Below are 26,672 nucleotides of genomic sequence, written 5' to 3' on the forward strand. Positions count from 1 at the left end.
ATATTTTACAGAGCAATCCGTGACTACGGGAACTGATGCCACCAAGTGCGTTAGCATCAGCAAGAGGAACAGCGGGACCCCGAGAATCCAAGCTCAGCATAAGCACAGCAGGTTTTGCTGGATGAGGAGTTTTGCGAGGCAAGCCTGAGAGCTGCAGAGCTACCGCTCCGTGCAAAGGCTCTTGCAGGCGTTTAGCCCTGGAGTGGGCTCCTAAGCCACTGCTGGTACAGATCATGCCTGCAACTCCTCGTTTTTACGTATGAGGATCTCCAGCTACCCTAAAGTCACTGAGGATGCGACTTTTTGGGGTCAGATGGGAGTTGTGCAGCCACTCTGCTTGGAGGCAGAGCCCTGCGATCCCCTCCTGCAGCCCTGCCCGTAGATGTGATTTTCCCACCAAGCTGACTGCTGCTTTCTATGGGACGCTCAAGAAAGATGCAAGTGGAAAAAATTGTGCCAAACACCTTCCAACTAATCTTGCCGGGGGTCCTGGCACTTGGTGGGGCTTTACCTGTCCCTGCTTTGCTTTGGGATATCCAAGTTGCTGGTCTTGCCCAGTTTCAGCAGAACTGAACCGGCAGCAGCAGCAGCTTCCATCATTTTCGGGGACTCCTGACAGAAAAAAGGGACAAATCAAGTTCTCTGTCTTGGATCCAAGTGGAAATAAACTGAACACCCAGCAAAAACATTGCATGCTGCCCTCTCCTTCTGACTCGTGGCACCTTTAGCTATTAGCGCAGCAGGGTAAAGACCTTTCACTCTGAATTTTTTTTGGGGGGGGGGGTTAAAAACACTGTTACGAGCCAATCTTTCCATCATCATCATCATCATCTGTTATTATAAATGACTCATTTAAAAAATTATACCTCTATTCAAGTGTTAAGCTCACTGCTCATTCAGGGAAAAAAAAGGTTAAGATGTGGGATCCAGGCTATTAGGATCTGTTTCTTTTGAGTTCTGATCTTGCCCCAACATGTAAAGACAAGCTGTGCTAGAAACAGGCAATCTCACAGCCCGAGGGAGATGTCCAGCCCCGAGCGCCCAGCAAGCGTTACCTCTTCTTCATTGGCTTCGTTTTTGGCACCGTCCAACTTCTTCTTCTTGCTCTCTGGCATAAGGTCATCCAGGAAGCTGAGCTCTCGCTTCGAGAAGCAGAAATCCATGGCTTTCCGGACAAATACAAGAGCCAAAACCTGCACGAAATAGAGGGAAGATGCGGTGAGGCCAGAGGTGGTGCTACATCTCACTCCAACGCGGCAAACATCCCTCTGCCGAGCGGCACCGCCTCTTACCATCATGGGAAAGACGATGGCGGCACGGGACACCTTGATGGCCCAGAGCAGGACGAGGCAGATCAGCTGGATCACGGTGAAGAAGTGCACCTTTCGCAAGGGGACGTGCCGCAGGTAGATGAAATCTGGCTGGTGTTTCACCGGCATCCAAAACAGCTTCAAGCGATCGAAGAACTGCAAAATCAAAGTGGAAAAGTTGCCACCTTGGGACTGCGGAAAGCTTCTGGCCCTCTTGAGACGTGGAGGGAGTTTTCAGGATCTTGCTCGCCATGAGAAACCGTGGATCCCACTATGCTCCTCCTGGGAGCAGCACCCATTTTCCCTTCGCTCCAGCTAGAAACCAGCTTGCCCGTGAGAGCTGCCCACCCAAGTGCAATTATGCCACGTTATTCTATGATTAGCTTGTCTTGGCCCACTGAATCCCCCAGCAAGGATTTCCACCAGTGGTAGAAATTGCCTTCCCTGTGCACTCAACTCCCCCATTTTCACCTAACCAAACACTGGCCTGCCCTAACCTGTGTTTAAACAGGGAGCGCTCAACTTGCCCGGTCCTCCCAGCCCTATAGACCTCCTGTGCCTCCTCCAATCTTTTTCGTACACAAAATATTTTCATTGCTTGCTTTCCGAGAGGTTTTTTTCCCATGCCACTGCTTTTTTTCTGCTTCTACGGAGATGAAATACCAGGCAGCGGACATGCTGCACGCTGTAAAAAAGTCCGTACCTGAATTTCTCCGAGCGACGACACGCCCATGTAGAGAAAGACGCCGTAAAGCACAGGCATTGGTATAAACTGAAAGAAAGAATGCAATCATTTATTTTTTTAAATTGCATTTTCAGTAGTACCACTCTCTTCTACAGGCACTGCCTCAAATTGCCTACAGCTTTCCAGTTTCCACAGGGTTAGAGACGTGTCGGATTTTAACCAGCAGAGCTTTTGTGCCTGCAAGTGAGCTAACGCTCTGCTTTAGGCTGAACGTTGGAGTTATCTTTCATCAGCAGAATCCTATCTTCCAGAAAGGTTGGAGGAAAACAGGCGACCATGCTACCATATGCCACGTTCTGTGACGGTAGAAAAACCTTTCTCCTTATTCTTGTAGCAACAAGCAAAAGCGACGTGCCTCCTTTTAGCCTAGCGAGGAGATTATCTTGTGGGAGGAACACGCAAGGAAGCCCATGGACATGATTTCAGTGTGTTTAGCTACTGGAACGGCTGTGCTGAGGCATTTGGGGGAGCAAATTGCCATCGATAACGTGCTGAACGGCTGGAAAGCATAAGCGAGGAGGCTGCTTCCCACTGTGGGTCAAGCCCCAAGGTTTGGGATCACCTCCTCCTCCACTCCACAGCTGCTCGGGCCTGGAGAGAGGGGACTGGTTTTGGGTAACCTCCAAAAAGCTCGTGGCTGTTGGGTGTTTTGCATTTTCCTCTTACCTTTAACACAGAAGTGAAGAAGACAGAGCAGCCCATGAGCACAAAGATCATGGAGCCAGTGACTCTCTGCTCTCGTATCCCCAGAAACTTGGGTTGTTCTCCTGGAGCTGCGCACTCAGACTCGACTTTGAGGCTATTCACGTGGGTGATGGACAGGACGGTGGCAGCCACAAACCAGGGCAGCCCCATCACGGAGCACACCCCGAGCATCACGGCCACCATGAAAAGGTCCAGGTGGTACCCACATCCTTTCTGCGGGAAGCAAAACAAGGAGATGAGCGTCCCACAGCACAAGAGCAAGGACAACGTCGCAAGTCAGGCTCAAACCCCGCTAGAGCGCAAGTCAACTTCTTGAGAATTTAAAACACGCCTCGGAAACAAATAAGGAGGTATCTGCTCTTTGTGCAAGCCCCTTGCATGAAAAGGTGGCAGGAGTTCAGACAAAGTGGATTTGGTTGTGCGATAGCTACTTCTCAAAAGAAAAAAAAAGACCGGGTTTTTTCCTTCATAAAGAAATTTCCACCACTTGCAAGTAGGATGTGACTCTGAGTTATCCCTGGCAGCGCGTCAACACAATTCGATCCCCCATCCACTGCTGACGTTTTAAAACAAAACCACGCTTCTCTATTGCTCCAAGATTAATTTGCTCCTCTGAAAGGCTGCTCATCTGCACTCCCTGTCGTTTGCTCCCTGTGTCATCATTAATGCAGGAGAGCATCCTGCCACGCAACCTGACGTTTTCCCAAACCAATGCCTTCCCAAAGCATTTGGAATAGGAGCTTCTCCCCGTGCCTGCAGCCCGGAGTGGGTTGGGGATGGGCTCATCTCTTGCAGCCCCTTACCTTCAGCCTGTGCTCCTTCCTGTTCACAATAACAGCAGTGATCTGCTGGTCCATGAAGATCAAGATGGTGCAGAGCAGAGCTGGGATGAGCGCAGCCAACACCGTCCACCAAGGGTTGGGTCCTACGGGGTTGATGAAGCACCCGCGGTCGTCTCTGGTAGGCTGCAACAAAGCACACACATCAGCATCATCTCCCAGCCCAGCCACCTCACTGGCTTTGCTTTTCCCCTCCATTCCCATGTCAGAGCACCTCCCAGCCCTGGCTTCACGTCACCCTGGGGTTCAGCACTGCCGCTGCCCTCTTTGCAAGCACCTACAGATACTTCTCCTGGAGGTATCTAGTTTTGGGGCTGTCTTCTCCTTTCCCGAAGGAAACAATGCGCTTGGAGGCAGAAGAGGAGATGGTCGCACCACCAGCATCTCCTCCGGACTCAGCCCTGTCCTGCCCCGGCATCACCTTGTGGCATCCCCAAGGGCTGAAACCAGCTCCCTGCCAAAACACCCCGTTACCTTGAACATATGGGGGACGTGGAGCTTCGGTGATGGGATCCCAATCATGAAGTCCATGAGCACCATGACGACGATGGTGAGGAAAACAGCAAAGTCGCTTACTGTGGACCGTACCTGGGGCAAGAAACCAGAGCTGAAGGGGGCGTCGCAAAGGGGGCCACAACATGACATGGAAAAGTGAGGGACGTCAACACCATTAAGACCGGTTAACAAAACCCCTCCATGCTGAGGACATGCAGCCAAATCCCTTGGTTAGATACCGTTGCTGTGTTTGTGCCTGTGAGATCTGGTGCCAGGCAATACAAAATGTTTAATTAGGTGGAAAAGGGTTGTCTTAATTGAAACCTTAAAAAAAAAATAAAATTACAAAAGAAGGAAGCAGATGTCTGCCACGACAGCCACGCTCACAGCTAAAACGGGAATAAGGCACTGAGGCATCATTTGTTCCTCAAAAGGAAGAAATAGTGTCGTTTGCTATGGCAGCTCCTCAGCTGAATCAGCCTTCCCCTTGAGCACATAATGCACAGAAGGTGAAAAAAAGTAACTGTGGAAGACCTGATTTCCCACTGCCTGAGCAAGAGATGGCTCCAGGACAGGTCGCCAGGCAGGTGGGAAATGCTACGATCCTTTTGCACTCATGGAAATGAGTGAGGGACGTCCACGCTGATGGAGAGCTTGGCCTTCAAGGTCAACGTTTCCCAGCTCGACCGAGTGGTGGCAAATACTGCTTAGTGCTCCAGGAAAGCCATTTTGGGAAATGAGCGTGGAGACTGCTGCTGGCCACCGTCTTCTACCTACTCTGGTTGGGAAGTATCGGCTGGTCTTAAACTTCTTCAGTAAGCTCGACAGCACAAAGGTGGAGAAGAAGAGGATGCAGCACCAGAAGAGGACGTCAGGCGTGTAGGGGCCATTGGGTCCACAGGCAGGTCCTTGAAACTCTCCGTGCAAATACCGACATTCCTGGAGAAACAGAGCATCAGGACACAAAGGCAGTGCACGTGCGGCAAGGAAACCTTGCATAACGAGGGGGTTATTTCTGCTGCCGGTCAGAAATATTGTCCTGCCACCGCGTTGAGGAGGCGGACAGTTATTACCCACGATGTTGGGCACAAGGTGGACTGGACAAGGTGGACGCTCCTTCCCAGGACCAAGCGGGTTAAAACCACCCATTAGATTTAAGCAATGACTTTTCAGAGCAGCACTAGCACAGCTGGAAGCCCATCACCACCTGAAGGGCTCCGACTTGTGCACCACGCGAATGCCCCTGGGCCCCGTGGCCGCGGCACGAGGAAGCAGTGGCTCGGGGCACTTACGGTCACCGTGAGGTTTTCCCAGGCGATGCCAGACACGTTGATCTTGTTGCTCTCCCAGAAACGCAGGGTTTCATTGCTGGGATGCGTCGGTGCCTCACACTTACAGCTGGGAGGAGAGAAGCCAAGACACGGGTAAGGGAGAGGCGATGCAGGTGCAGCCCTGAGCTCCTGCCAAGGGGCAGGGGCATTTTAGGAGGAAAAAACCCACTAGTCGATGGTGAGGAAGTCGAGCTGGCTGTGCATGTGCACAGGGTAGGTCTCCCGCAGGTGACTCAGCTTCTCTAGAGCCTCGTAGATGAAGATGAGGCAGATGAGGGAGGCGAAGGCTTCTTCGGTGAAGTGGGTGATGTAGCACACCAAAGAGCTGGCGTCGGTGGCCACCAGCACGATGCAGAAGAAGGCGGTCCACAGCCCGATGCATGCCCGCAGAGAGAGATAGGAGAGCGTGTACTCCCTGGGAAACCAAAATAAAACCAAGGGTGGAAAGGCCAGCAAGAGGCTCCAAGCTGGGGCTTAATGATAAATTTAAATTGCAATAAGGGTGGTTCATCTCACATCGAAGTCATCACAGCAGAAGGACTGTCATGGAAAATACCCATTTCACATGAAAAACTCCTACTTTTTCAATGAAATCATCCAAACTCACAACATTTCAGCAGTAGACTATTTGGCTACTTGAGCAAACTGTATTTCCACTTCCAGCAACAATCAGGCTAAAAAGTGCCTTGTTTTGTACTCAGAGGGAAGCAAATCTTCCCCCATTCCCAAACCAGAGTGATTTGTCTCCTCTTCCTTGTGCAGCCCATCTTGGGCATCCACATCCTTGTGGTTTCTCCTCCTCCAGCTGCTTCGCTTTAAGCCTAAAACCCCCAAATGACCCCATCCATCCTTCAGAGAGCCAGGGCTCTCGCACCATCACGTACTAAAGCAGCAGCGTGCAGCATCTGTGACACACAAGACAACTTCAATCGAACAACTGCCGCTGAGAGAAATGAAAGACAAACATCTTTTCTCCATCCCCGCTGCCTTCTGAAGGCTCTCACAGCACCCGGCCGCAGCAACCAGCCTTACTTGCAGAATTTGTAGAGGATCTTCTCAAAGACGAGCACGGGTCCGGTGCTGCCGAGGATGGTGAGAGGTTGGCCAGCAAAGAGGGAAAACACCACGCCGGTCATGGAGGCGCCCAGCAGCGACTCCATGGCACTCTGTCCGGGGAAGAGAGGCAGCAGTGAGTACAGAAAGCATTAGGGGGAAAAAAAACCCAGAGCAAACTCACTGCAGCAAGGACTTTTGCATGAGTTTTATCCTCCCCCGTGCCACCCAACAGAGAGAGCTGCTCACTATGTGGCCATCGGTCGCCTCCCCCAGCAGTCCCCCAAAGGTGATGACAGGGGACATGCAGGCACAGTAGAGGAAGAGGAAGGACGCCAGACACTGCAGCCTCAGACCATCCCGAAAGTCGCTCCAGAACCACGGGGCTTTTCGCTTCACATCCAGGATCAAACCTCCAAAGAGCCTGGAAGAAGGACAAAATAGAGACTGTTCTCCTGCAAGACCACATGGACTTTTCTTGGCTGCAGAAGGGCAATCACAAGCATGGAGTAATTTTCAGTGCTGAAAAGAAGCCGTCTCCTTCTCCCTTTTTACACCCACTAGAAACTGAGGCACGCCAAAATGCCCTCCAACAACAAAAATAAAAAGAAGAAAAAAGAAAAAACAAGACCTAACCTGAGAGCCCATCCCCTCTTATTGCAACACTCCCTTGCTCTGAGAAGCAGCAGAGCTCTACCTGGAGGTATTTGCACATCTGCTTCCACCCCAAATCAAGAAGACCTGTGTGCAATGATGCTGTGGCTGAGCCCAGCTGCCCACATCTCCCACCTGCCCAGCCCAGGGACCCAGATGGGCATGTGGAGCCCCTTCACTGAACCAAAAAACCCCAAAAACCTGCTCAAAGGCAAGGTGCATGCTCAGATTTGGGAGGCAAGCAGAAAAAAACACCCCAAACTATCAAAGCTTGCACCTTCCCGTCTGCTCCAGTTCAGGACCGCTGTGCTTCTCCGGCTCACTGTCAGAAGCACTGTCATCGAGAGCTCCTGGCATCTTCCTTTTTTCCTGTTCAAATGGAAATAAGAAAGACAGCTATTTGTAACTACTGGCTTGTTTTGCTTCTGGTCTGGCCATGTGACTGTGTCAAACAGGGACCTGGTGAATCTGGAGCCCTGAACAGCATCCCTAGCTGCCTGCCGTCCTGCCCGTCCCCCTCGCACCTCCCTCCACCGCAGCACCCACCTGCGAAGGGACGTTTTTCGGGGGCTCGATTCGGATCGATGGATCCCACTCTCCAGGCGGCAAGACCGTGACCTGATCCAGAAACTCATCGATGCCGGCCACGAGGTCAGCCCGGTTCTTGGCTTTATAGGCGACGTCATGGAAAACCTGCCCGTAGGAGACAACCTGCTCAGAGGACAACCCATCTCGCATGCCCTAAGCAGTGCAATAAGCACTTGGCTAAACGCAAGATAATTTCCCCCAAATTTCCTGCTGGCAATGGCAGGAAGTATTCCCCCAAAAGGAAAAATCTGTCCATCGTGTTCCTTGTAATCCTCTCCTCCACGAGGCCCCCCATCCCCCATGGCACACCGCAGCCTGTTGCTTAAAGAGGACAAGTTTTACTGGCCCTGGCAATGCCACCACTGGGGACAGCGTGCTGGGGACCCCGGGGAGAAGGACGAGGTGCAGGATGCACCCCGGGTGGGATTTCAGCCTCCAGGATGTGGGGGGATGCAAACGTGCGTGTTTGCTTTGGGGTGCGAACGAAGGGTGGGCTATTTGGAGAGCTGCCGGCAGCGGGGACAGCAAACGCTCTTGCTCACTACTACAGAGACAGGGAGAGGTGAAGAAAGCCAAAAATGACCCAGAGATATCCCTTCTCACGTCGCACCTCATCCGTCATGATAGTAGCCATGGACCTGCCGATCTCATGGTACTGATGGGCTTTTCCTTCTGGTCCAAGCAAAACAAACAGGAACCTGGGCAAGACAAACAAAAGGAGAGAGACGAACGTGTCATGGCTCAAAGAGCACCCAAGGAAATCCCTGGCAGCTCCCAGCCCAGAGCACGGCTCGAGAGGGGACACGGAGGCTCACCGACTCCGGTGATGAATTGGAAATTCATCAAAACCCATCGCAAATTTCATTTTGGGGCCAACTCTCATTCACGTTGGCCAATGGGTTTAAAAGCTACAGCAGGGAAGGGGGAAATGAAGGCAAGGAGACGTGGCTGGCAGAAACGTGCTGGCTCCCGCTGGCCTTGTTCCCTTGGGATGCCAAACTGATGCATGCCATCTGATGTTTTGTTGGGGGGGGTTGAAATAAAAACTTTGTGCTTCTCGTTCAGACCTTGTTGGGATGGGAACTTCCGTCATGCCCGAGAGGAGGACAGCCGGGGTCAGGCGGACAAATGCCACGATGGGCTGGCGAAGGAAATCCAGCTCTCCTACGAGCACGTTGGACGCTTCAGCCCCGCTGGGAATTTTCTTCATGAAGTGCAGCTCCGCCTGGGCACGACAAGCCATTTTCAGGCAATTACCCCAAAAGCAAAGCCCACAGCACCCTGCAGCTCCCTCTGCAGCCAAGGTTGCAACAGCAAATTCGGCCCTGAAGGCCTAAGAAAGCTATGAGTGTCTCACCTTGCTTAAATCCGCTGTGCTGGTCTCATGGTTCACCCCATTTTTAGCTTCCACAGTGGTGGGAGAAGGATGAGGGGTAAGTGTTTGAGCTGGTAGAAAAAAGAAAGACACTCAGAAAGACGGACAAGGAGCAATTGGGATGCTTCTCCTTTGCTAGGACAAACCTAATGGGGCCAAAGCCCTGCAGAAACCCTCATCTGCTGCCAAAGCCCTGCAGAAACCTTCACCGGGTGCCAAAGCCCTGCAGGAACCCTCACCTGGCTTGTCGAGGAGGTGCAGGTCCAACCGCTTCTTGCTCACATCAGTAAACGAGCGGACGATGGGGAGAAGGCTGTTTCTTTTCTTCTCGTTCTGATGGTGGTGCTTCTTCAAAAGAACTTCTTGAATTTTTGCCCGCGTGCGCTCGTCAAACTCCGTGAGCTGTTCTTGCTGGCCCACGATCAGATCTGGGCATGGCACAGGAAAATGAGGCAGGGTTTGATCTAGGAAGGAAGGGCACAGCGGCGAGCCAAGCTCGGCCGTTCCCGGAGGGACGCGGCACCCACAGTACCTGCGATCTCTTCGATGCTGTTGGCACTAATGTCCAGCAGCACCGTGCCATTGATGATGCAGCTCCTCAGCTCAAAGAGGCTGTGCAAGGACAGCGTGGCCACATAGGGCTTGCTCCAGCGCTCGCCGCCGTCTTCCACATCCTCCTCAAACTTCAGCCACCTGCGGACATCAGGTGTGGTCAGCCCCATTGCAAGGAAACAGCCCCAGCTCTCCAACCCCTTTAACAGAGCTACAGGTAGCAAGGGGAGACGGCTCCTCCCATCGGCACCTGCAGCTGCAAAAGCTTCGCGTCCTGAGGAGTGGAAAACAGAGCCCGCGGGCTCTGCCGGCGCACAGGAACTCCTCTCCCACCGCAGCCAGCAGCAGGGATTTACCTTGCCGTTTCCTTCCACTCGGCATCTTCGCCCTCTTTCACGCAGATCTCATCCAGCTCGGTGAACAAGGCGTGAGGGACATGCTGCTCGTCCTCCTTGGTCCTGAGGATGAACTGCACCCGCTGGGACGGGGTGCCTGGGGGCAGAACACAGAGACCCGTCCCGTTACCACGCTCGAATATGGCCCATCATGCTCACGTGCAAAGCGGGCATCAGATCAGCACCAGTTCAGCCACAAATATTGGGCCGGCCCCTCTCCCCTGGCTCTGTTGGGGCTTGCACAGAGCCACGGAGAAGGAGAAGCATCTATTCCACCCCTGCACAAGGATGGCCAGCTTTCCTTCCCCACATTTCCATTTTTAAAGCAGGCATCCCGCTGAGGAAGACGAGCCTAAATCCATTATACATTTAACTACCTCAAAAAAAAATGATGAAAGTTTTGAAAAAGAGGGTCTTGTTAAATAATGCCACTTTCCCTCGGAAGAACAGCAAGTCACTCAAACTAGCCACATGGACCTGCTTGCAGAAGACCCCAGCGCCCATGTAGCCCCAAGGAGTTTAGTGAACGTGGTGGCGGGACTTACAGTGGTAGCCCCGCTCCGTCGGGGCACAGTCCTCCTCCTGTTCCCAATGCTTCTGCTTGTGGGGTCGGTGATGCCGGTGGCATTGCCCCACCAGCGGCATCTGCACGCCGGCGTACAGGGTCCGGTGGCCTGCAAAAAAGCAGCATTTGCATCGCTCACGATATTGGGGAGATGGATGACACAGATGCCACGGTTAAATCAGTGCAGCCATCCCAGGAGGAAACACCAATTTTGTTTTCACTGGATCCCTGAATGTCACAGACCTCTCCTTTTTTCCAAGCCTGTTTTACTCAAACTTTGCAACAACAGAGCAACAAGTGATGGCTCCCCCAAAAGTGCCCTGAAAGCATCCAACCTCTTCTCAAATTCCAGCTTGGGCTGGCCAACACTCAGCCTTGCTCATTAAGCAGTGACAGAAGGGAATTCTTTTTAAAATCTTTGTATGGCACAAGGCGACAAGAGAAGATCCAATCAGTCCCATGATAAGGAACTCCAGAAGAAAAGAAGAAAAGCACAGCCTCGCGCCTGCAGCTGTCCAATTATTCTCCAGACCTCTCCAAGCCAGGAGCAGCCTCTGCGAGTAAACAAGCCGTGAATTATCCAGCCCCATGGCTAAAGCTCACACCGTGACCTCCGCGGGGGCTTTTCCCCTCTGTTGAAAAGCCGTAATATTAAAACACGTGAAAATAACTGTGCTGCTTTATTAAGAAGCATGGCACGTTTTGCTGCACATGATGTCACACCGAGTGAGGGACGTTGTAGGGACTTTGTGCAACGGGAAAAGGCGCTGGGCTGGTGGCCCCTCTACCAGCATCTCAGCAGAGACTCACCTTCCAACTCCTCCTTCTCATAGTGAATCTTGGCACCGTTGCTCCTTCTCCCCTGGTCAATCAGTGCCTCCTCGTCATGCCTCTGTTTAGCAATGAGAAGAAGGTAAAAGTTGGGGCTGGGCGTCTAGAGCTCCCTTGCGTCCTGCCGGCAAGTATCCTTCTCTCTTAGACACCGTTTTGCCTCCGTGCTGCGACCAGGGACGTTAAACCTGCCCCTGGCAGCCCTCCCCAGTGCAAAGCATCTCCCCCTGCCCATCCTTCTGCCCTCCAGGGAAATGCCAATGGGATTTCGGGGAGAGTTTTCCCCCTGTTTGGGGGATGCTCAGCCCTTCGGCTGTGCTACCTGTAACTCTTCCAGAAGTGTCATTTTGTAAGCCCCGTTCTGGTTCATCCTCATGTCGGTCACCGGTTTGCGGGGATAATTGAACCTCCAGATCAATCAGGGGGCCAGAGTCCCCCGGGACACCTGGACAGCTCTCACCGAGAGGAGCTCAGTGGCACCCAGTGTGCACCAACTCCAGAGACACAACAAGTGACCGTTTATGGCATCACAATCGGTGATGCGTATCCAGGCAGTTATTTAAAGCCACGCACCCCAGGACTCTTCCCGCTTGGAAAACTTAGTGGATGGCGAGAAACCAGCTCTGCTTTGAGCAAAAACTAGCCGGAATAGAGAAAAGGGGTGTAAATGCCGCATCCTGCTGGGCCAAAAGGCATAAGCAGCGTTTGGGTGTATTTAAAAGCACAAGCTGCCAAAATACGAGTGAGGTGCAAAGCCTTGGGGAAAATACGCCTTACGGGGCAAAATACACATTAGGAGGAAACATAGGAGGAAACAGGACAAGTGAGCACCTCCGGCTCTGCGGCAAGATGCTCTCAGCGTCCCATCGCCCTTCTGTTGCAGCATCCTTGAAATCGCGGCAAGCCTTGCACGGAGATGCCACCGAAGGAAAGGGCCCCCCTCAGAACTCACTCGGTCCCGGTTAGGCCACTCAAATGGACTCGGAGCGCTTATTTTGTTGAGGAAATTGCTGGAGGAGTTAAGGGTTTCGTAGAGCTGTGGGGTTGCGGACCTGTGGCCTTGGGATGGGATGGAGCAGGAAGGGGAGAAGCCTCCGGAAAGCAGTTTATCCCATCCCAGCATGGGCACCAGCACTTGCAAACGCTTTGCCTTCCCTCTCCGTCCTTCTCCGCTGCTGACAGGTGCCTGCAAAACATCATATTGTCAAAACTGGGCTGGGCAAGGGGATGCCGAGCTTTGCATCGCTCACTTTGGAGTTTTGGAGCAGCCAGAGTTGTTCCGCTTAGCACTATTTCCTAAGCACAAAGCTCCGGTTGGCTGCTTCGAAGCTGCTTTTGTTGGGAGGCTGAAAGCAGTAATTGCTTGTAAAACTGAAATCGGAAATCACTGGAGCAAAGGAGGAAGGTCCGGCTTTTCGGGGAACGGTTCTCTTTGCAGAAGGTGAGTGCCTTTTCCTCCCTTCTGTACTACCAATCTCTGAAGAAATCAAACCAGAGTAATGAGTGCTTGCTGACAGGCACCCAGCAGTCTGGTTTTCAGCAAATAAAGGGTGACGATTGGGCAGCCTCACTATTACAATGTGCCTCGTTCTTCTGTATTTGTCCAGACGAGCTCCCTTCTGGCTCTCTACCAGCCCACGCAGGGACATTGCCATGTCCCCCCTAGGATTTCTCGGCTGTCTCAGCCCAGAGACGGGCTGCACGGGGACGTGGCGGGGCAGAGTCAGGAGGGGGCCATGCTTCGGGCACGGTGCTGAGCCCCACTCCACGCTGGTGGCTGCGTGGCAGGAAAAGCCTTTGGGGACCTTCTGCCGTGAACCTCAACATCAGCTCTCCATCCTGGAGCTGGAGGAGGTTGAGCAAAACCTCGGGGCAGCACCACGCTCCCTCCCAGGAGCAGCAAGCAGGGACCAGGGCGGAGGCACGAACCCACCGCAGCCGAGCAAGACGTCGGGCAAATGATATGGAACGGGATAGTGCATATACCTGATGTCAGGAACAAGCCTGGCCGGGCTTGGCAGACCCCCTGAAACCGAAAATTATTTCTATGGATTTATTACGGCTTTTCTGGAGGATGCTCCACACAGTGAAGTACTTTGCAGGACACAGCCCCTGCCCTGGCCACCTCCTGCAGGGAGGCTGCCAGATGCCACCACGTGCATTAAACCACCTTTTCTCCCCCCATCCTTCCCTCCTGAGCAGATGGCAGTCGTACGAATCCCAAAGCACCCAAAGCTTCGCCTCCAACACCAAGCGGCACTCGGAAGGCACCTTCACCACTCTTAGGGATTTACCCACGCCGGCCACCCTAACAGGGGCCGACCCTGGGATCCCGCTGAGAAGGCAGAGTCCCAGGGAAGGTTTCCCATCCCTCTTTGAGGAGTTCTCGGGTGACAGCTCGAGCTGGCTGCCTCCGGAGAGGGACCCCTACCCCCACTCATGACCCCCAATTATACCTGTACCACCCAGCACCCCATCCCCAGGTCCAACCCCGAGGCCGAGCCCTTAATTCTCCCAGAGGGACATCACCTTCCCTTGGCTTCCAGCTCCGGCCTGGGGCTCTTCCCCAGCCTCTCCCTCCACTTACTCCAAACCCCACCCTCAGCACAGCCCCACACACACTCCCCTCCTCCTTCCTCTGACCTCTCTCTTCCTTAATCCTTTCCTCACCTCCACCACACTATACAGAGGGAGCCAGACGCACCACCTCCTCCACTGACTTCCCTGGCCAGGCGGGGACACAGTTGGAAAAATACTTTGGAATACCCGGAGCTGCTCAGCTCTTGCGGCCTAAGGCTTCAACTCCTTCAGCTGCTTCCGCCTCCCTTTTCTCAGGAACCGCTCCCGCGGCGCTGCAGGACAGCAGCTGTCCCCTCCGACAGTCACCATGCCACGCTGGCAAAAGTCAACCTACAGCTTGCAAAACCCCATCCCGTAAAAGCCGTCTGATTTTGGCCCTGCTTGGGGATGTACCCCTTTCTTCCTTACAGAGCAATTCTGTAGTTTCTTTTCCCCCCCCGTTTGCAAGGAGCAACAACTTGCCCTTGGCATTTGGGGTTGGCTTCATGCACGAACAGGCTCCCGCAGAGGATGGGACAAGCCGATGGCAGGAGGGCTCGTGCACCCGTCCCAGCTGGGCACAAGGCACCAGTTGCAGATGCCGAGAGCCTGGAGCACGTGCTGAGCCCACAGCAAGATGCAGGGCTGCAAGGGGACCTTTTCTTCTGGCTTGTCCTCTCCTCCCAGGCTCCACGGCCAGCCGACTCGACCGCATCTGCCTGAGGTGACACCACAGCCCAACGACCCCCCGCCCCAAAACCTCAAGAGAGCACGAGAGCCATCTCTGCTTCACAGCTTCTTCCTGCATAGCGGCAGGGGAAGGGAGAAGGAAAAGGCATCTTGCCGCTTTCCTCCCGGCTCATCCCACCCTGGGAGAGAAGAGACTTTGCAAGGACAGGGGAGAAGAAAAAACTACAGAGTGCCAGGGAGGTAAAAGGAAGGAAAACAGCACTGAATGATAAAGCGGCAGCAGTCCCTCTACCACTACAAACCCACACCACCACACGCACGTACACACGGGAACTTCACGACACCGAACTCCCATTGACTGGCACGTACACCTCAGTTTGCTGGTCTAGAGATACCGAATGCCTGAAGCACACCAAGGAGAACTGAAAACATCGACATGGCTTTAATGGGAATCCTCCAACTGGAAAACAGCGGTATCTCCCCGTCTCTGCGTTGGCACGTCCCTGAGTCATGTTCTCACTCCTCCCCTTCAAAGCCGAGGCTCCTAAATAGCAAAACTGGGGGGAAAAAAGACAAAAAGAGGGAGAGCACCATCAGTGGAAGACCTGCCGGCTGCTGCTGGTTCAACCCTGTTCGTGGGACCACCCTGGCAGTGACGAGCTGGTTTGCATGCCACGGTCCTCGCTGCCTGTTCCCAGGGACGGGCCGTTTGCTCGGTACTGCCTGCCGAAGCACGGGAAAACTGTAGGCATGCGCCGTCGCTTGCAGAGGAGCACGGTCACGTTCACATGCAATCCTTTACCTCTTTCCTCCCCGGATTCAGACTGTTTCTGTGTTCATAGTGAGAGCCTTCCACACGCTCGTTTTCAACACTTCCTCTGAGATATTAATCTCGCAAGGATCAGTCCTGCAATAAATATTTTACAGAGCAATCCGTGACTATGGGAACTGATGCCACCAAGTGCGTTAGCATCAGCAAGAGGAACAGCGGCGCCCCGAGAATCCAAGCTCAGCATAAGCACGGGAGGTTTTGCTGGATGAGGAGTTTTGCGAGGCAAGCCTGAGAACTGCAGAGCTACAGCTCTGTGCAAAGGCTCTTGCGGGCGTTTAGCCCTGGAGTGGGCTCTAAGCCACTGCTGGTACAGATCATGCCTGCAACTCCTCGTTTTTACGTATGAGGATCTCCAGCTACCCTAAAGTCACTGAGGATGCAACTTTTTGGGGTCAGATGGGAGTTGTGCAGCCACTCTGCTTGGAGGCAGAGCCCTGCGATCCCCTCCTGCAGCCCTGCCCGTAGATGTGATTTTCCCACCAAGCTGACTGCTGCTTTCTATGGGACGCTCAAGAAAGATGCAAGTGGAAAAAATTGTGCCAAACACCTTCCAACTAATCTTGCCGGGGGTCCTGGCACTTGGTGGGGCTTTACCTGTCCCTGCTTTGCTTTGGGATATCCAAGTTGCTGGTCTTGCCCAGTTTCAGCAGAACTGAACCGGCAGCAGCAGCAGCTTCCATCATTTTCGGGGACTCCTGACAGAAAAAAGGGACAAATCAAGTTCTCTGTCTTGGATCCAAGTGGAAATAAACTGAACACCCAGCAAAAACATTGCATGCTGCCCTCTCCTTCTGACTCGTGGCACCTTTAGCTATTAGCGCAGCAGGGTAAAGACCTTTCACTCTGAATTTTTTTTGGGGGGGGGGGTTAAAAACACTGTTACGAGCCAATCTTTCCATCATCATCATCATCATCTGTTATTATAAATGACTCATTTAAAAAATTATACCTCTATTCAAGTGTTAAGCTCACTGCTCATTCAGGGAAAAAAAAGGTTAAGATGTGGGATCCAGGCTATTAGTATCTGTTTCCCTTGAGTTCTGATCTTGCCCCAACATGTAAAGACAAGCTGTGCTAGAAACAGGCAATCTCACAGCCCGAGGGAGATTTCCAGCCCCGAGCGCCCAGCAAGCGTTACCTCTTCTTCATTGGCTTCGTTTTTGGCACCGTCCAACTTCTTCTTCTTGCTCTCTGGCATAAGGTCATCCAGGAAGCTGAGCTCTCGCTTTGAGAAGCAGAAATCCATGGCTTTCCGGACAAATACAAGAGCCAAAACCTGCACGAATAAGAGGGAAGATGAGGTGAGGCCAGAGGTGGTGCTACATCTCACTCCAACGCGGCAAACATCCCTCTGCCGAGCGGCACCGCCTCTTACCATCATGGGAAAGACGATGGCGGCACGGGACACCTTGATGGCCCAGAGCAGGACGAGGCAGATCAGCTGGATCACGGTGAAGAAGTGCACCTTTCGCAAGGGGACGTGCCGCAGGTAGATGAAATCCGGCTGGTGTTTCGCCGGCATCCAAAACAGCTTCAAGCGATCGAAGAACTGCAAAATCAAAGTGGAAAAGTTGCCACCTTGGGACTGCGGAAAGCTTCTGGCCCTCTTGAGACGTGGAGGGAGTTTTCAGGATCTCGCTTGCCATGAGAAACCGTGGATCCCACTATGCTCCTCCTGGGAGCAGCACCCATTTTCCCTTCGCTCCAGCTAGAAACCAGCTTGCCCGTGAGAGCTGCCCACCCACGTGCAATTATGCCACGTTATTCTATGATTAGCTTGTCTTGGCCCACTGAATCCCCCAGCAAGGATTTCCACCAGTGGTAGAAATTGCCTTCCCTGTGCACTCAACTCCCCCATTTTCACCTAACCAAACACTGGCCTGCCCTAACCTGTGTTTAAACAGGGAGCGCTCAACTTGCCCGGTCCTCCCAGCCCTATAGACCTCCTGTGCCTCCTCCAATCTTTTTCGTACACAAAATATTTTCATTGCTTGCTTTCTGAGAGGTTTTTTTCCCATGCCGCTGCTTTTTTCCTGCTTCTACGGAGATGAAATACCAGGCAGCGGACATGCTGCACGCTGTAAAAAAGTCCGTACCTGAATTTCTCCGAGCGACGACACGCCCATGTAGAGAAAGACGCCGTAAAGCACAGGCATTGGTATAAACTGAAAGAAAGAATGCAATCATTTATTTTTTTAAATTGCATTTTCAGTAGTACCACTCTCTTCTACAGGCACTGCCTCAAATTGCCTACAGCTTTCCAGTTTCCACAGGGTTAGAGACGTGTCGGATTTTAACCAGCAGAGCTTTTGTGCCTGCAAGTGAGCTAACGCTCTGCTTTAGGCTGAACGTTGGAGTTATCTTTCATCAGCAGAATCCTATCTTCCAGAAAGGTTGGAGGAAAACAGGCGACCATGCTACCATATGCCACGTTCTGTGACGGTAGAAAAACCTTTCTCCTTATTCTTGTAGCAACAAGCAAAAGCGACGTGCCTCCTTTTAGCCTAGCGAGGAGATTATCTTGTGGGAGGAACACGCAAGGAAGCCCATGGACATGATTTCAGTGTGTTTAGCTACTGGAACGGCTGTGCTGAGGCATTTGGGGGAGCAAATTGCCATCGATAACGTGCTGAACGGCTGGAAAGCATAAGCGAGGAGGCTGCTTCCCACTGTGGGTCAAGCCCCAAGGTTTGGGATCACCTCCTCCTCCACTCCACAGCTGCTCGGGCCTGGAGAGAGGGGACTGGTTTTGGGTAACCTCCAAAAAGCTCGTGGCTGTTGGGTGTTTTGCATTTTCCTCTTACCTTTAACACAGAAGTGAAGAAGACAGAGCAGCCCATGAGCACAAAGATCATGGAGCCAGTGACTCTCTGCTCTCGTATCCCCAGAAACTTGGGTTGTTCTCCTGGAGCTGCGCACTCAGACTCGACTTTGAGGCTATTCACGTGGGTGATGGACAGGACGGTGGCAGCCACAAACCAGGGCAGCCCCATCACGGAGCACACCCCGAGCATCACGGCCACCATGAAAAGGTCCAGGTGGTACCCACATCCTTTCTGCGGGAAGCAAAACAAGGAGATGAGCGTCCCACAGCACAAGAGCAAGGACAACGTCGCAAGTCAGGCTCAAACCCCGCTAGAGCGCAAGTCAACTTCTTGAGAATTTAAAACACGCCTCGGAAACAAATAAGGAGGTATCTGCTCTTTGTGCAAGCCCCTTGCATGAAAAGGTGGCAGGAGTTCAGACAAAGTGGATTTGGTTGTGCGATAGCTACTTCTCAAAAGAAAAAAAAAGACCGGGTTTTTTCCTTCATAAAGAAATTTCCACCACTTGCAAGTAGGATGTGACTCTGAGTTATCCCTGGCAGCGCGTCAACACAATTCGATCCCCCATCCACTGCTGACATTTTAAAACAAAACCACGCTTCTCTATTGCTCCAAGATTAATTTGCTCCTCTGAAAGGCTGCTCATCTGAACTCCCTGTCGTTTGCTCCCTGTGTCATCATTAATGCAGGAGAGCATCCTGCCACGCAGCCTGACGTTTTCCCAAACCAATGCCTTCCCAAAGCATTTGGAATAGGAGCTTCTCCCCGTGCCTGCAGCCCGGAGTGGGTTGGGGATGGGCTCATCTCTTGCAGCCCCTTACCTTCAGCCTGTGCTCCTTCCTGTTCACAATAACAGCAGTGATCTGCTGGTCCATGAAGATCAAGATGGTGCAGAGCAGAGCTGGGATGAGCGCAGCCAACACCGTCCACCAAGGGTTGGGTCCTACGGGGTTGATGAACCACCCGCGGTCGTCTCTGGTAGGCTGCAACAAAGCACACACATCAGCATCATCTCCCAGCCCAGCCACCTCACTGGCTTTGCTTTTCCCCTCCATTCCCATGTCAGAGCACCTCCCAGCCCTGGCTTCACGTCACCCTGGGGTTCAGCACTGCCGCTGCCCTCTTTGCAAGCACCTACAGATACTTCTCCTGGAGGTGTCTAGTTTTGGGGCTGTCTTCTCCTTTCCCGAAGGAAACGATGCGCTTGGAGGCAGAAGAGGAGATGGTCGCACCACCAGCATCTCCTCCGGACTCAGCCCTGTCCTGCCCCGGCATCACCTTGTGGCATCCCCAAGGGCTGAAACCAGCTCCCTGCCAAAACACCCCGTTACCTTGAACATATGGGGGACGTGGAGCTTCGGTGATGGGATCCCAATCATGAAGTCCATGAGCACCATGACGACGATGGTGAGGAAAACAGCAAAGTCGCTTACTGTGGACCGTACCTGGGGCAAGAAACCAGAGCTGAAGGGGGCGTCGCAAAGGGGGCCACAACATGACATGGAAAAGTGAGGGACGTCAACGCCATTAAGACCGGTTAACAAAACCCCTCCATGCTGAGGACATGCAGCCAAATCCCTTGGTTAGATACCGTTGCTGTGTTTGTGCCTGTGAGATCTGGTGCCAGGCAATACAAAATGTTTAATTAGGTGGAAAAGGGTTGTCTTAATTGAAACCTTAAAAAAAAAAATAAAATTACAAAATAAGGAAGCAGATGTCTGCCACGACAGCCACGCTCACAGCTAAAACGGGAATAAGGCACTGAGGCATCATTTGCTCCTCAAAAGGAAGAAATAGTGTCGTTTGCTATGGCAGCTCCTCAGCTGAATCAGCCTTCCCCTTGAGCACATAATGCACAGAAGGTGAAAAAAAGTAACTGTGGAAGACCTGATTTCCCACTGCCTGAGCAAGAGATGGCTCCAGGACAGGTCGCCAGGCAGGTGGGAAATGCTACGATCCTTTTGCGCTCATGGAAATGAGTGAGGGACGTCCACGCTGATGGAGAGCTTGGCCTTCAAGGTCAACGTTTCCCAGCTCGACCGAGTGGTGGCAAATACTGCTTAGTGCTCCAGGAAAGCCATTTTGGGAAATGAGCGTGGAGACTGCTGCTGGCCACCGTCTTCTACCTACTCTGGTTGGGAAGTATCGGCTGATCTTAAACTTCTTCAGTAAGCTCGACAGCACAAAGGTGGAGAAGAAGAGGATGCAGCACCAGAAGAGGACGTCAGGCGTGTAGGGGCCATTGGGTCCACAGGCAGGTCCTTGAAACTCTCCGTGCAAATACCGACATTCCTGGAGAAACAGAGCATCAGGACACAAAGGCAGTGCACGTGCGGCAAGGAAACCTCGCATAACGAGGGGGTTATTTCTGCTGCCGGTCAGAAATATTGTCCTGCCACCGCGTTGAGGAGGCGGACAGTTATTACCCACGATGTTGGGCACAAGGTGGACTGGACAAGGTGGACGCTCCTTCCCAGGACCAAGCGGGTTAAAACCACCCATTAGATTTAAGCAATGACTTTTCAGAGCAGCACTAGCACAGCTGGAAGCCCATCACCACCTGAAGGGCTCCGACTTGTGCACCACGCGAATGCCCCTGGGCCCCGTGGCCGCGGCACGAGGAAGCAGTGGCTCGGGGCACTTACGGTCACCGTGAGGTTTTCCCAGGCGATGCCAGACACGTTGATCTTGTTGCTCTCCCAGAAACGCAGGGTTTCATTGCTGGGATGCGTCGGTGCCTCACACTTACAGCTGGGAGGAGAGAAGCCAAGACACGGGTAAGGGAGAGGCGATGCAGGTGCAGCCCTGAGCTCCTGCCAAGGGGCAGGGGCGTTTTAGGAGGAAAAAACCCACTAGTCGATGGTGAGGAAGTCGAGCTGGCTGTGCATGTGCACAGGGTAGGTCTCCCGCAGGTGACTCAGCTTCTCTAGAGCCTCGTAGATGAAGATGAGGCAGATGAGGGAGGCGAAGGCTTCTTCGGTGAAGCGGGTGATGTAGCACACCAAAGAGCTGGCGTCGGTGGCCACCAGCACGATGCAGAAGAAGGCGGTCCACAGCCCGATGCATGCCCGCAGAGAGAGATAGGAGAGCGTGTACTCCCTGGGAAACCAAAATAAAACCAAGGGTGGAAAGGCCAGCAAGAGGCTCCAAGCTGGGGCTTAATGATAAATTTAAATTGCAATAAGGGTGGTTCATCTCACATCGAAGTCATCACAGCAGAAGGACTGTCATGGAAAATACCCATTTCACATGAAAAACTCCTACTTTTTCAATGAAATCATCCAAACTCACAACATTTCAGCAGTAGACTATTTGGCTACTTGAGCAAACTGTATTTCCACTTCCAGCAACAATCAGGCTAAAAAGTGCCTTTTTTTGTACTCAGAGGGAAGCAAATCTTCCCCCATTCCCAAACCAGAGTGATTTGTCTCCTCTTCCTTGTGCAGCCCATCTTGGGCATCCACATCCTTGTGGTTTCTCCTCCTCCAGCTGCTTCGCTTTAAGCCTAAAACCCCCAAATGACCCCATCCGTCCTTCAGAGAGCCAGGGCTCTCGCACCATCACGTACTAAAGCAGCAGCGTGCAGCATCTGTGACACACAAGACAACTTCAATCGAACAACTGCCGCTGAGAGAAATGAAAGACAAACATCTTTTCTCCATCCCCGCTGCCTTCTGAAGGCTCTCACAGCACCCGGCCGCAGCAACCAGCCTTACTTGCAGAATTTGTAGAGGATCTTCTCAAAGACGAGCACGGGTCCGGTGCTGCCGAGGATGGTGAGAGGTTGGCCAGCAAAGAGGGAAAACACCACGCCGGTCATGGAGGCGCCCAGCAGCGACTCCATGGCACTCTGTCCGGGGAAGAGAGGCAGCAGTGAGTACAGAAAGCATTAGGGGGAAAAAAAACCCAGAGCAAACTCACTGCAGCAAGGACTTTTGCATGAGTTTTATCCTCCCCCGTGCCACCCAACAGAGAGAGCTGCTCACTATGTGGCCATCGGTCGCCTCCCCCAGCAGTCCCCCGAAGGTGATGACAGGGGACATGCAGGCACAGTAGAGGAAGAGGAAGGACGCCAGACACTGCAGCCTCAGACCATCCCGAAAGTCGCTCCAGAACCACGGGGCTTTTCGCTTCACATCCAGGATCAAACCTCCAAAGAGCCTGGAAGAAGGACAAAATAGAGACTGTTCTCCTGCAAGACCACATGGACTTTTCTTGGCTGCAGAAGGGCAATCACAAGCATGGAGTAATTTTCAGTGCTGAAAAGAAGCCGTCTCCTTCTCCCTTTTTACACCCACTAGAAACTGAGGCACGCCAAAATGCCCTCCAACAACAAAAATAAAAAGAAGAAAAAAGAAAAAACAAGACCTAACCTGAGAGCCCATCCCCTCTTATTGCAACACTCCCTTGCTCTGAGAAGCAGCAGAGCTCTACCTGGAGGTATTTGCACATCTGCTTCCACCCCAAATCAAGAAGACCTGTGTGCAATGATGCTGTGGCTGAGCCCAGCTGCCCACATCTCCCACCTGCCCAGCCCAGGGACCCAGATGGGCATGTGGAGCCCCTTCACTGAACCAAAAAACCCCAAAAACCTGCTCAAAGGCAAGGTGCATGCTCAGATTTGGGAGGCAAGCAGAAAAAAACACCCCAAACTATCAAAGCTCGCACCTTCCCGTCCGCTCCAGTTCAGGACCGCTGTGCTTCTCCGGCTCACTGTCAGAAGCACTGTCATCGAGAGCTCCTGGCATCTTCCTTTTTTCCTGTTCAAATGGAAATAAGAAAGACAGCTATTTGTAACCACTGGCTTGTTTTGCTTCTGGTCTGGCCATGTGACTGTGTCAAACAGGGACCTTGTGAATCTGGACCCCTGAACAGCATCCCCAGCTGCCTGCTGTCCTGCCCGTCCCCCTCGCACCTCCCTCCACCGCAGCACCCACCTGCGAAGGGACGTTTTTCGGGGGCTCGATTCGGATCGATGGATCCCACTCTCCAGGCGGCAAGACCGTGACCTGATCCAGAAACTCATCGATGCCGGCCACGAGGTCAGCCCGGTTCTTGGCTTTATAGGCGACGTCATGGAAAACCTGCCCGTAGGAGACAACCTGCTCAGAGGACAACCCATCTCGCATGCCCTAAGCAGTGCAATAAGCACTTGGCTAAACGCAAGATAATTTCCCCCAAATTTCCTGCTGGCAATGGCAGGAAGTATTCCCCCAAAAGGAAAAATCTGTCCATCGTGTTCCTTGTAATCCTCTCCTCCACGAGGCCCCCCATCCCCCATGGCACACCGCAGCCTGTTGCTTAAAGAGGACAAGTTTTACTGGCCCTGGCAATGCCACCACTGGGGACAGCGTGCTGGGGACCCCGGGGAGAAGGACGAGGTGCAGGATGCACCCCGGGTGGGATTTCAGCCTCCAGGATGTGGGGGGATGCAAACGTGCGTGTTTGCTTTGGGGTGCGAACGAAGGGTGGGCTATTTGGAGAGCTGCCGGCAGCGGGGACAGCAAACGCTCTTGCTCACTACTACAGAGACAGGGAGAGGTGAAGAAAGCCAAAAATGACCCAGAGATATCCCTTCTCACGTCGCACCTCATCCGTCATGATAGTAGCCATGGACCTGCCGATCTCATGGTACTGATGGGCTTTTCCTTCTGGTCCAAGCAAAACAAACAGGAACCTGGGCAAGACAAACAAAAGGAGAGAGACGAACGTGTCATGGCTCAAAGAGCACCCAAGGAAATCCCTGGCAGCTCCCAGCCCAGAGCACGGCTCGAGAGGGGACACGGAGGCTCACCGACTCCGGTGATGAATTGGAAATTCATCAAAACCCATCGCAAATTTCATTTTGGGGCCAACTCTCATTCACGTTGGCCAATGGGTTTAAAAGCTACAGCAGGGAAGGGGGAAATGAAGGCAAGGAGACGTGGCTGGCAGAAACGTGCTGGCTCCCGCTGGCCTTGTTCCCTTGGGATGCCAAACTGATGCATGCCATCTGATGTTTTGTTGGGGGGGGTTGAAATAAAAACTTTGTGCTTCTCGTTCAGACCTTGTTGGGATGGGAACTTCCGTCATGCCCGAGAGGAGGACAGCCGGGGTCAGGCGGACAAATGCCACGATGGGCTGGCGAAGGAAATCCAGCTCTCCTACGAGCACGTTGGACGCTTCAGCCCCGCTGGGAATTTTCTTCATGAAGTGCAGCTCCGCCTGGGCACGACAAGCCATTTTCAGGCAATTACCCCAAAAGCAAAGCCCACAGCACCCTGCAGCTCCCTCTGCAGCCAAGGTTGCAACAGCAAATTCGGCCCTGAAGGCCTAAGAAAGCTATGAGTGTCTCACCTTGCTTAAATCCGCTGTGCTGGTCTCATGGTTCACCCCATTTTTAGCTTCCACAGTGGTGGGAGAAGGATGAGGGGTAAGTGTTTGAGCTGGTAGAAAAAAGAAAGACACTCAGAAAGACGGACAAGGAGCAATTGGGATGCTTCTCCTTTGCTAGGACAAACCTAATGGGGCCAAAGCCCTGCAGAAACCCTCATCTGCTGCCAAAGCCCTGCAGAAACCTTCACCGGGTGCCAAAGCCCTGCAGGAACCCTCACCTGGCTTGTCGAGGAGGTGCAGGTCCAACCGCTTCTTGCTCACATCAGTAAACGAGCGGACGATGGGGAGAAGGCTGTTTCTTTTCTTCTCGTTCTGATGGTGGTGCTTCTTCAAAAGAACTTCTTGAATTTTTGCCCGCGTGCGCTCGTCAAACTCCGTGAGCTGTTCTTGCTGGCCCACGATCAGATCTGGGCATGGCACAGGAAAATGAGGCAGGGTTTGATCTAGGAAGGAAGGGCACAGCGGCGAGCCAAGCTCGGCCGTTCCCGGAGGGACGCGGCACCCACAGTACCTGCGATCTCTTCGATGCTGTTGGCACTAATGTCCAGCAGCACCGTGCCATTGATGATGCAGCTCCTCAGCTCAAAGAGGCTGTGCAAGGACAGCGTGGCCACATAGGGCTTGCTCCAGCGCTCGCCGCCGTCTTCCACATCCTCCTCAAACTTCAGCCACCTGCGGACATCAGGTGTGGTCAGCCCCATTGCAAGGAAACAGCCCCAGCTCTCCAACCCCTTTAACAGAGCTACAGGTAGCAAGGGGAGACGGCTCCTCCCATCGGCACCTGCAGCTGCAAAAGCTTCGCGTCCTGAGGAGTGGAAAACAGAGCCCGCGGGCTCTGCCGGCGCACAGGAACTCCTCTCCCACCGCAGCCAGCAGCAGGGATTTACCTTGCCGTTTCCTTCCACTCGGCATCTTCGCCCTCTTTCACGCAGATCTCATCCAGCTCGGTGAACAAGGCGTGAGGGACATGCTGCTCGTCCTCCTTGGTCCTGAGGATGAACTGCACCCGCTGGGACGGGGTGCCTGGGGGCAGAACACAGAGACCCGTCCCGTTACCACGCTCGAATATGGCCCATCATGCTCACGTGCAAAGCGGGCATCAGATCAGCACCAGTTCAGCCACAAATATTGGGCCGGCCCCTCTCCCCTGGCTCTGTTGGGGCTTGCACAGAGCCACGGAGAAGGAGAAGCATCTATTCCACCCCTGCACAAGGATGGCCAGCTTTCCTTCCCCACATTTCCATTTTTAAAGCAGGCATCCCGCTGAGGAAGACGAGCCTAAATCCATTATACATTTAACTACCTCAAAAAAAAATGATGAAAGTTTTGAAAAAGAGGGTCTTGTTAAATAATGCCACTTTCCCTCGGAAGAACAGCAAGTCACTCAAACTAGCCACATGGACCTGCTTGCAGAAGACCCCAGCGCCCATGTAGCCCCAAGGAGTTTAGTGAACATGGTGGCGGGACTTACAGTGGTAGCCCCGCTCCGTCGGGGCACAGTCCTCCTCCTGTTCCCAATGCTTCTGCTTGTGGGGTCGGTGATGCCGGTGGCATTGCCCCACCAGCGGCATCTGCACGCCGGCGTACAGGGTCCGGTGGCCTGCAAAAAAGCAGCATTTGCATCGCTCACGATATTGGGGAGATGGATGACACAGATGCCACGGTTAAATCAGTGCAGCCATCCCAGGAGGAAACACCAATTTTGTTTTCACTGGATCCCTGAATGTCACAGACCTCTCCTTTTTTCCAAGCCTGTTTTACTCAAACTTTGCAACAACAGAGCAACAAGTGATGGCTCCCCCAAAAGTGCCCTGAAAGCATCCAACCTCTTCTCAAATTCCAGCTTGGGCTGGCCAACACTCAGCCTTGCTCATTAAGCAGTGACAGAAGGGAATTCTTTTTAAAATCTTTGTATGGCACAAGGCGACAAGAGAAGATCCAATCAGTCCCATG

The 26,672-nt window shown here is 53.0% G+C and overlaps 2 protein-coding genes and 1 pseudogene across 2 annotated transcripts in view; 1 reads left to right on the top strand and 2 right to left on the bottom strand.

The window, feature by feature from the left end:
• The window catches only part of LOC132320358 (dynactin subunit 2-like), a 197,292-nt gene that overhangs the window by 9,990 nt on the left and 160,630 nt on the right, over nt 1-26,672 (top strand). The gene's annotated exons all lie outside the window — the stretch shown is intronic.
• Nucleotides 580-13,093, bottom strand: LOC132320320 (electroneutral sodium bicarbonate exchanger 1-like; the record flags this gene model as incomplete). Its single annotated transcript, XM_059832593.1, has 22 exons — nt 13,010-13,093; nt 11,418-11,499; nt 10,004-10,139; nt 9,628-9,788; nt 9,335-9,523; nt 9,078-9,166; nt 8,788-8,945; nt 8,331-8,418; nt 7,679-7,825; nt 7,410-7,501; nt 6,728-6,902; nt 6,458-6,591; nt 5,595-5,840; nt 5,387-5,492; nt 4,872-5,033; nt 4,074-4,187; nt 3,564-3,725; nt 2,722-2,973; nt 2,014-2,082; nt 1,293-1,466; nt 1,056-1,193; nt 580-612 (listed from the first exon to the last, which is right to left on the bottom strand). Coding segments are annotated over exons 1-22 (2,991 nt in total), but the record flags the coding sequence as incomplete, so codon positions are not given.
• LOC132320388 (electroneutral sodium bicarbonate exchanger 1-like) lies at nt 15,506-26,333 on the bottom strand (annotated as a pseudogene).

This window comes from Gavia stellata, chromosome 35, assembly GCF_030936135.1.
Source record: "Gavia stellata isolate bGavSte3 chromosome 35, bGavSte3.hap2, whole genome shotgun sequence".
NCBI lineage: Eukaryota > Metazoa > Chordata > Aves > Gaviiformes > Gaviidae > Gavia > Gavia stellata.